The 10,065-nt window shown below is 43.6% G+C and overlaps 1 protein-coding gene across 1 annotated transcript; it reads right to left on the reverse strand.

Moving 5' to 3' along the window:
* Window positions 1-2,097: 2,097 nt before the first annotated feature.
* LRRC58 (leucine rich repeat containing 58) lies at window positions 2,098-6,080 on the reverse strand (the record flags this gene model as incomplete). Its single annotated transcript, XM_009084629.1, has 4 exons — window positions 2,098-2,306; window positions 3,762-4,039; window positions 5,340-5,468; window positions 6,027-6,080. Coding segments are annotated over 4 exons (670 nt in total), but the record flags the coding sequence as incomplete, so codon positions are not given.
* Between the last annotated feature and the right edge of the window lie 3,985 nt (window positions 6,081-10,065).

Here is a 10,065-nt window from a genome sequence, read left to right on the forward strand (position 1 = left end):
GGGTTCTTCTTCCCAAACAAAGAATTTGCTAAAGTGATATACAGCATGTACACCTTATTGTGTCTTAGAAATATACTTAGAAAAAGTTATTTGGAAAGGCACAGAGCATGTGCAATTGAGTTCCCTGCAGATCCGTGCACTTGGGGAATCCCTAGACTAAGCTGCAGTGATTAACAGTGGACAGGGTGCTGTTTTATAACTAGATCATTTCTTTCAAATTCCAGTTCTTTCCAAGGGAAACTGGGGAAATAAGGAGTGCTGTCAAGGAAATGCAGGGCAAGAAATTCAACCTGCACACCAAGACAGACTGGAACATATAAAGTCTCACAGATCTTGTTCTTCAGGTCACATGAAAGGAAAATTTGTAGTCTAATTTTAAAAAAAAATAAAATCACTAAAGCTAGCTAAAAAGAGTAGAATTATCAAAGTGCTTTAATATATATAAAGTGTCGAACATAATTAAACAGGACCATTAACACAGAGCTGCCATAAGATGTTCAAATAGGTACCTGTGTTTTCTGAATGCAGGAGAGGAGCACAGGTTTTTAATTTCCCCCATAGCGCCAAAGTGGGTTATGAAAAGTTTCTCTTGTTCATTTAAGCTTCTTAACATGATGTATTTGCTCTGCTCATGCATTCGAAGGCACAGTTGGATTTGCTCTACCTGAAACTGCATCAAAAGGACTGTCTACCATGAAATATTAATCAAGGGGCAGCTCTCACTGAGAAAAACACGCCACAGCCTCATAAACTAGATTTATAGTTGTCTGTCAATTCATAATGTTAATTTTATAAGGCATTTCTCGATGTTTAAAAATTCTGAGCTATTTTCTGCAGCTTTCCTTTAGATGTAGTTTAAGGCAACTGAATGTGTTACTTGAACCATCCAACAGACTGCCCAAGCTGTTATAACAAGAGCAAATGTAAACAAATAAGGAAGAGGTTTCAAAACCAGGTCGTGCAAGATCCTCAGACAATGTGCCTTTGCCTCCCTACTGGCTTTTCCCCTCATGTTATAAATAAGGAAAAGAGCCATTTTCCACAGCACGTCTCTCAGTACTTCCAATTCATTAGGCTGCTGCATACCTTAATCAGATGTTCTTAGAGATGCTCTCTACCAAGCATAGTAGAGCTAACTGCAGTGGTGGAGGGGGGAGATGTGACTGTTTATAAACAAAAAATGGCTATCAAGACCTTACCTGCAATTCATAGATGCAAAAACAGATTTGCTCCAGTAAGCTGAGACTCAGAAGCATGACACAGAGCACTGCACCTGGTCCCTTGCACAGGCACATGCTGCCCCAAGTCTGAAGTAATACCTAGTCTCAACAGAACAACTTGTCTGTTTTCTGAAGGCACCATAAAGACAGCAACACTCTAAGCGTAATGGGAAGAGGCTGGGGGAGGAAAAACAACAAATACAGTTAGAGGGAGACACTAAGAGCAGCTTAGTATAACAAGGGAGAGAAAAGGTGGCTCAGTCCTAGGATGCCTGTAATATCTGTAACAGCACAGAGACCCTACACCTCTAGGCAAAGAAAGAGTAACAGAAGTTTGGAGAAATCTGGTCCTGAAGAGAAAGAATTCAACTCTCATTTTCAGAGGATGGGTGTCAAATCTGTAAGTGAAATCAAAGGAGATAGAAAAGAATCAAATGCTATATAAAACACTGGGGTCCATACACACTCACATGGCATCATTAGCCTGTTTCTGATTTACCACAGTGTTAAAGGATCTGGACAGTCTCCTTTGCTCTGCAGGATGACTGAAGTCCAGGGATGTTTCATCTAATAAAACCCTTCCGAATCCGCCAGTGAGAACAAATCCTTCTCCCCAGCCCGTCGGAGGGAGGGAGGGTGACTCCCAGTCAGGAGAGATTTCTAACAACCCCAGGCAACCTACAGGCAGTATGCTACTGAATTAGGTCACCTAAGTAGCACTGCACCAAGCAAGTCTAGGCTTGCTAAGATGTTCTGCCCCTTGCATGGACTTTAGGACAATTTCTCATGAGCCCTTCAGGCCCGTGGCTCATGCTTCACTGTTCCACTATTGCTTTTCAAATCCGTTTTCCTTCCCGTCTTCCCCTCTCGCTCCCTGTTATCCCAGGAGGACTTTCTGCATCCTGCGCGCAGCGACGCTGGCCTCGTCATCAGAGTCAGACTCGCTCTGGGAAGTAGAGCTCTGGGAGGCAGAGCTGAAGGGAGAGGAGCACTCTGGGGAGCACAGGTAGTGCATGAGCGGGAGGCGATACTTCCCACAGAAGTCAACGAACTTGATTTGTCGGACGCAGCTGTCGAAGTAGACACCTGTAAGGGCAGAGGGAACGGTAAAAACACATGAGATCCTCTGCTGAGAGACCTGTAAACTCTGCAAGGCTGTTGTGCCTGGTGCATATGCCTCCCATGGGGATTTAATTGACACTGCACTGGATGTAGGAGCACAACGGACACCGAAGAAGACCAGGATACCTATGGAAATGTGAAATTCCGTTTCTTGGTTAAAAGACAAGGAAAAAATCCTGTAAAACTAATTGGTAGGTGATTCAGAACAGCACACTCTTCATGTAAAAACATAGGGCAGTTACTTCCAAATAACGTGGCAATTTCTCCTAACCATGAGGGATAAAACTCAGGCTGGGAATTTGCAAACTTCTTAAATGTCAAATGAATTCATATTTTCAAACTTGTAAAACCTCTTCTACCAGCTACTAAAAATGCATTCACAAATAGACCTTCACGGCTCTACTTTTCTTCTGCTTGAGTGAAGTCACCATGCTGAGCTTGGATGCTACTTTCCATGGCAACAGTCTTGCTGTAACACACAATTACGTTCTCTTCCTGTCACAGCAAGTGATTTTAGACGCTGACATTTTCAGAAGTTTCCAGCAGTGCTTTAAGTCCTATCTGGTCAGGAGTAAGCTTTTCTCCTGCAGTGCTAGAGCAATGCTGCAGTACTGTGCAAGTTCATAGGGCAAAGTGAAAAAGCACAAAAATCAATTCACTCTTATCCAAGCCGTGCAAAAATATAGAAAATGAAACTTTTCTTTCACTCCCAACACAAGTTACAGCCCTTCTGTCTTTGCTTAGACAACATGATTTATTATTGTCCCGTAAGGAGATAAGATAACAGCCTGCATTATGACTGCAGGGTAGATACTAATTAATGATTTTTTTTCCCCTTAATCTTCTAAAGGCTAAATGAGCAGATCATTTACTCTGAAAAAAGATTAAGTATTGAGCCAAATTAAGGCCAAGCATTCCAGGCTTTTCTATGAAGTTCTCTCCTTCCAGGAACTACATGCTAGTAGTCCCAAGCTGGAGCTAAACAAGTTGCTCTTGGTAGCTGTGAAGCACTACAGCCTCTCTCCTCTTTTCCATCCAGAAATGACACATCCTGCAAGAATGCTTGCCAAAGTTCTCCCGTCCATTACTTACTCTGAGCTACTTCGGGGCAGATGGGTGGGAAACTTCAGACCATAAAACTCTAGTGGAGTGCTGGGATGAGCTACAAAGAGTGACAGAAGCACTGTCTTGCATTCCCATGCAAATACAGCAAACCAGCACTACAACTCTGAACACTTCCCACATGAACAAGGTTCCTTAAAAATAAGCTTGCAGGAGACCTGGAGCCAATGAAATACAGTCAGAATGTGGATGCAACAACACGGCAAACCTGACTGAGCTACTGGAGTCATGGCAAGTCAGAGGGAAAGAAAACTCCTTGGGTAAAAGCAGGAAGCAGAGCTGTAAAGGTGAACTTACCCCCACATTTAGGATTGGGACAGTTGCTGGCCAAGCTCAGGTAGCGGACAAGATTCTCCGGGAGATCGCTGGGAGCATAGGGAACGTTGCGTGTTTTCACGGTGCGTCCGGCGAGTTCCTGAAGGCTTGGGGGGTTGTAGGTCAGGTCACGCACAAACCGAACCACCAGGGGGTTCCCACGCAGGCTCAGCTCTTCTAGGTGAACCAAGTTAAGGATCTCTCGAGGAAGGTAAGTCAGCAGGTTATTGTGAAGGCTAAGGGAACGCAGGGAATGCAGCCTACGGATGGAGATGGAAACCCAGTCAAGATGTGCATGCAGTATCTGTTCCACAACTGCATTATGCAGACCCGAGCACTCTCCCCTCTCCCACCAAGTTCTTTGTCTTTTCTCCCTTTTAAAACAAACTCATGCTAAAAGAGGTGCTGTTACTCCAGCATACACAATGCACTAGAAAACATGGCTCAGCTCCAGAATACCTGGTAAAGAAACAGTCTTAAATATGCTGCTGTCCCTCTCAGTATTCTCCACACACTCCTCCAGGAAAGGCAGCACAGAACACAAGTGTACAGACTGAGTGCCTTCAGGGGACAGAACATTTCCTTATAGCCAGTGCATGCATCCAGAACAGTTCTGTGCAGTCCTCTGAAAAAGTCACCTGGTTTCTCTCATGCATTAAAGATAAGTGCTGGTAGGCAGCCAGCCCAGAAAAACACCTGTTTTCATTGCTTGTGGCTGCACCACCTCACGCTGTGATCCTACCAGATCCCAAAGGCTAAGCAAGGTCAGGCCAGGCTGGTGTTGGCACAGGTGACAAGCAGTTGTTTGGCGTTTGGAGGAAGCATTCTCCTCTCAGGAAGCACAAAGAGATGCTTCAGCATGGCATCCAGGGATGCTCCCTAACCACTAAAAGTTGTAAGACATTGTACATCAAAAGTAATCCCACTACACCATCAATTTCCAACTCAGACAAACTGCATGTTTCCATTCAATTGCTTTTGGAGTTACAGCTACACCTCCCATCTTCACTTCCCATCGTAGGCTACTTGTACAGAGCTGCACTGTGCTCTCTCCTCTGTTATGAGCAGATAAAGCACTAACAGCCCCTAGAACTGTGCTGCAGGGTTTAATGAACACTAAACCATTCTGAGATCCTAGTGTAAGGAACGCCAAGGGAACACAGGGGATGGTGCAAGACAAAAGCACACACAAAAAGGCTTTGGGTGAAAGACATAACAGACCAAGCACTCATCACTTAGAAAGTGGTAGCATTCTTGCTTCTTATGGTAGCAGTTCATCTTTTCTGAGTTGCACAGGTACTTCTCAGGGCCCTCTGTATAAATCTACTAATTCACCTTAAAGTGTAATCTTGGTGGTATTTTTTTCACATAACCCTTTGATTCAGATTTCCATATCATATATTCACAATCTGCCTGCAGTGCACCATGCTAAGGATCTTCTTGTTTAAGTCTAGTCACATTAACAAGCTGAAGGGCAAATAGGTCCTCACGGAAGGACACATGCAGAAGAAAGTTCAAAGAGTTAATTACAGCTGGTGGCTGATGACAGCAAATACTCACTGTGCCAGCTGGGGTGGAATGCTCTGGATCTTGTTGTCACACAGAACTAGGTACCTTAGAGAAGGCAGTTTTGCTAATTCAGGTGGAATTGAAGTAATGAAATTCCCTCCCAGGTAGAGAAACTCTAAACTGAAAGAAAGAAGAGAAAACAGAGCATTATTTCATTAGAGTAATTTCCTTTAACACCACCTTCACATCTTTTGCGTTTCTTAAAGAAAACTTACAGAGGATTATGCATGAGCTACTTTGTTGAGAGAAAAAAAAAGCTGAATTGCACGTCAAAATTACAACAGAGCTGTTGTTTCACAACAGATAATGTTGAGGTTCACCTGCAGACTCCTGCAGTCACCATTACATCTCCAGGTAGGCACCAGACAGCTGTGCATTCCTACACCAACCCAGCACACTCCTATTCCCAAGGAAGAGCAGCCTGCACACGTAGGGTCCACAGCACCAACACAGGCCCTGCTGCAGCCAGTGGGAGATTCCAGTTTCAGTAGGAGCAAAGCAAGAGAGCAGTGTCTCCCCGTGAAAATCCCTGCCTGCACAAGCACTGGTTGCTCTTTATGGTGTCATCTGACTCCTTGGTGACTAACTGGAACCTTTCAGCACAGAGTGTGCAGCCAGTCCCACTTTGATACAATGCACACACGGACAACACCACAGCTACAACAGCACAGAGTAAACCTAAGTACATTGAGTTTCTCAGACATCGATTTCAGTATACTGAAGTCATGAAGCCTAGACATACCAAAAATGTTAGCTGGGCTTAACTGCAGTTTAGGCCTAAGTAAAAGAAAAGAATCACTGGATGTGCTGTGAAAACTCAGTAGAGATGGGAACAGAGAGGCACTAGATCCCTTCTGCCAGGTGCAGTAGCCAGAATTTGCTATGCATCTCTGCCCTTCTAGGAAGAAAAATTGGCAAGCACTTCTCTTTGACAGAATAGCTTTGAGTCCCCATTTCAGGGATTCAAATAGCTTTCTTTCCCTGTTCTCAGATCTTGTCTGGAAGAGAAGCAAAGGCAGGTTCAGTTTGGGTACTTCTTGCTAATCACAGTCCAGACAAGACTTTTTTCCCATGCTTGAAAAAGGTGGATCCCACGGTCCTGGTTCAGTATCTCCAGGACAAATTCAGGTTAGCTGCCTAACTACACTGTACATTGGCCTTCCCCACAAGTCAGGGGGAAGTGAAATCATTCAGGCTCCATCAGCCTATCTTTAAGAATAGGTTATAACCTCCTTGGAATAGGAGACACCTTCATCTCACCCCAGCAACTAAGAAAGGCCATGGATACAACTGGCACAGAAACACATGAACAAAGCACCCAAGCAACCCAAAGAAGGTCTGAACTCTGCAACTGTGCCACAGCATGTGTGGAGCACCAGAGAAGCTCCTCCCTGAGGCTTCCCCTGGGATGGAGCAGAACAGTAGAAAGTCTATTTCACTCAGTTCTTGCAAGAAACTTGAACCTCAAAGATCCAATGGCAACACCTGCTTGGGCTACAGAGGCCACTAACACAGCACAAAGGCCCACCTGCCTAACAGCGAAGAACAGAATGCCAGACCTCTGCAACACACCAGGAGCTGCTCACAGAGCCTAACCTCCCCTGGATTCACTTACCTTTTCTGGACTATGTCAAAGGCAAGCTAAATAACTGAAATTTGACGATGCGGGCACAAAATTAAGGCTTAAACTGAATTTGACTACATGAGAGGAAGTAACTACACTTGTTTCAGCTGAGTTGCCAAGTGGGACAGCACATTTGGAGGTTACTCTGAACACTCAAGGAAGTAGACAAGTTAAAACCACACCAATCCCCACTGCTCATAAGTGGCCTCTCTTCTACATAGACAGCCTGTAGGTGAGGCATGGGGGTAGGAAGAAGGCTGCTGTGCAGAGACCATGACAACGAGAGATTATTTTTAATTAACTTTTGATCCCCTAACAAAGCCCTGAGTTTTAACCAAAATTCCTCCTTCAACCTCCATTGTTTCCCAAGGTGGATTTATGCTGCTTGGCGTTTATTAGGGACTTAACTGCTGACCATACAATTCCCTGGCGTATTTTAACTCCATGCCACTACTGAAGCCCACACCAAAAACTGCTGGGCAAGAGAATTCTAGCAATGTGGATTTCAATATTTAAACAAGGTTTAGATATGTACAGGTTTGCACGTCCTAGGAAAAGTGAATAATTAACTCTTCAACCTCTGTGTTTGACGATACTAATGGCTGTAAAGACACATGGCATAAAAACACATACTACCAGGCAAGGAGAAGAGAGGTGCAAAATATCTAGTAAAAATGTGTTGGAAATTCATTTCAAAGCATAAAATCCTAAGTTTCAAAAGCAGCTTACTGTACAAACTAAGTCTGTAAAACCACTGTCTACAAACTACTTAAAGTTTCAAATCCATTCTTTGTGAAGTCTGGGTAACGAGAACATTGAGTCATGCCAGGTAGGACATAAGCCCCAATATGAGAATACAAACTGTCTCTAACTAAAAATCCACTAAACAAGATAATTCCCTCAGTGGCAACAAAGAGCTTCTTAAAAATTGTTCTCTTTTTACCTATCTTCTGAATCACCTTTTTGAGGTCAGTAGACTAATAACTCACTGGGCCCAGACTGGTACAGCAAATTCAGAATTTCCATATCGACTTATGTTATTAATTAGATGGTTAATTTAATAAAAAACCACAGGGAGGAGGTTTTGAAACTATAAAGAAACTTATTTAAAACATATGAAAGATATTCTTACAGCTTCCACTGAAACACTGCTCAGCAGGCAAATGAAATCCAGAGCTCCCATCCCTCAAAATACGATTCGCTAGACAGAAAGATTTGGCCTAGTCTTAACTAAGCAAGGTGAAAAAATTAACAACAGCCATTTCTGCATCACATTAAAGTGTCAAGAATGGTCTGGGGAAAGCTAATCATGACACAAGAAAGGATTTTCAAGACACAAGACCCTTTTATAAAGAGCACTGACCATACCACTGGGTCCACAGTTTGTTCCCAGCTCATCTACTCCTGGCCTGATTATTATGTCATACTAAGCCTGTACCTAGAGGCCAACGTGGTGCTGGTTGTCTCCTCGAGGGGAGGCAGTTTGCTGCTCGGTAAGACATGCAAAAGCACTGCCCTCCTCACTCTAGAGCCTGCAGCAAGGCAATCCACAACATTTGCCATAGGCTTTCACAGGAGGACCATAGCAGAGACAGGACTGAGCTTAGTGAGTACTTCTAACTAACCTTTCACACTGAGACCTGGTTCTTCTGACAATCATTAATCTGTACAGTCATTTTTGATCGATCAGTTAAAGTCTTGTGCACCACTGTGTACACAGAGGGAGAGATGGAATTTTTTCTGTACTTTCAAAAGTAAGTCCAGAAACTGCCAAAAGCCAGAGAGCAACCAGCCTCGAACAAGCATAAACTCAGTTCCTATTTTTGAAGTTAGAATAAATTATGTACTTCCAACCTGCCACATGGGCCCTGGCTGAATGAGCTTCAAGAGGGGGCAAACACTAACAAAATCAATCTCAACAAAATGTGAAAAAAACCACCCCAACAGCCATTTGATAGAGTAACTAATGAGGGTTGACACTTTCTCTCCTGCCTTTTAGCAGTGTCTGCAAATAAACTAATAAAAGGCCAGAGTCCCTTTCAGGCTCATACCCACAGCCCCCCTGCTCAGCACAGCCAGTATTAATTGCTGCCAAGCAGCAGTCAGCACGCTGAGCCCATCATGTGTTGCTCCTCTCTAGCAAGGTATGTCACATCACTGGGCTGTAGGGTGGCAGTGAAAGTCCTTTTACACATTAGGAAAGGAGCAGAAAAATTTTCAAACAACTGTGAATTAATTCAGGTGGTGTCACCAAAGTTTAACACGCCAAGAGACTGTAAGTTCTTGCTTATGTCCTTGAGACTTTCAGGTTATCATATACCACATATCAAATCAAGAAACCCTAGAACATTCAGTAAATAGGAAGAGCCCACTCGGAGCACTAGAGGTATTTCTGTCACCCCCATTACCACAACACTCCCATTTCAAGAGGAGAATGTCTTCTGGCATAGGAGATACTCAGATTTTCAATCCACCCTGTTTGCCCACAGATGATGCTTTGGATAAAAGTTAACAGCTGACATCAAAGAGATACATCTAAATAGGTAATCTAAAAACAAAAAAACAAACCAAAACAACAATGGTGCCTGAAATAGCTCCAGGTCTTTTTAAGATAAACTTTTTAGCAAGAAATTTCCAGGGCAGTTTGGAGGCTCATGCAAGGGAGGATTTCAAAGCAGCCCACAATCCACTCCTGTTAACCCTGTTCTACGATTTGCTAATTCCTGAGAGAACTGCGCAGCCTTTGCTGACACGCAAATTTAAGATCAAACGGTCGTCTGAAAACTATTTGCAAAACGTTTGAAGAGGGGAAGAAGAAGAGAGGCAGCAAGCAGATTTCCTAATGCTGCATCTTTATCAAAGCCTCACTTGCCCTTTTTCCCACACTGTCACAGCCCTTCTTTAAGCGTATGCTTGTCTAACATGCTTAATACTACCCACGAATGAAAGCAAATGCTCTGGTTTGCACTGCATCTAAGCCTTGACACAAAACTTGGAGGAATCCGGTTAGTCGTTTGAGGTCTTTGATCCCAGCCCTTGCACAACTGGGCTTTATTCGAGGAATACAAGCAAGAAGGAAAGGAGCATGCACGG

Source organism: Acanthisitta chloris, unplaced genomic scaffold, assembly GCF_000695815.1.
Source record: "Acanthisitta chloris isolate BGI_N310 unplaced genomic scaffold, ASM69581v1 scaffold26670, whole genome shotgun sequence".
Taxonomy (NCBI): Eukaryota; Metazoa; Chordata; class Aves; order Passeriformes; family Acanthisittidae; genus Acanthisitta; species Acanthisitta chloris.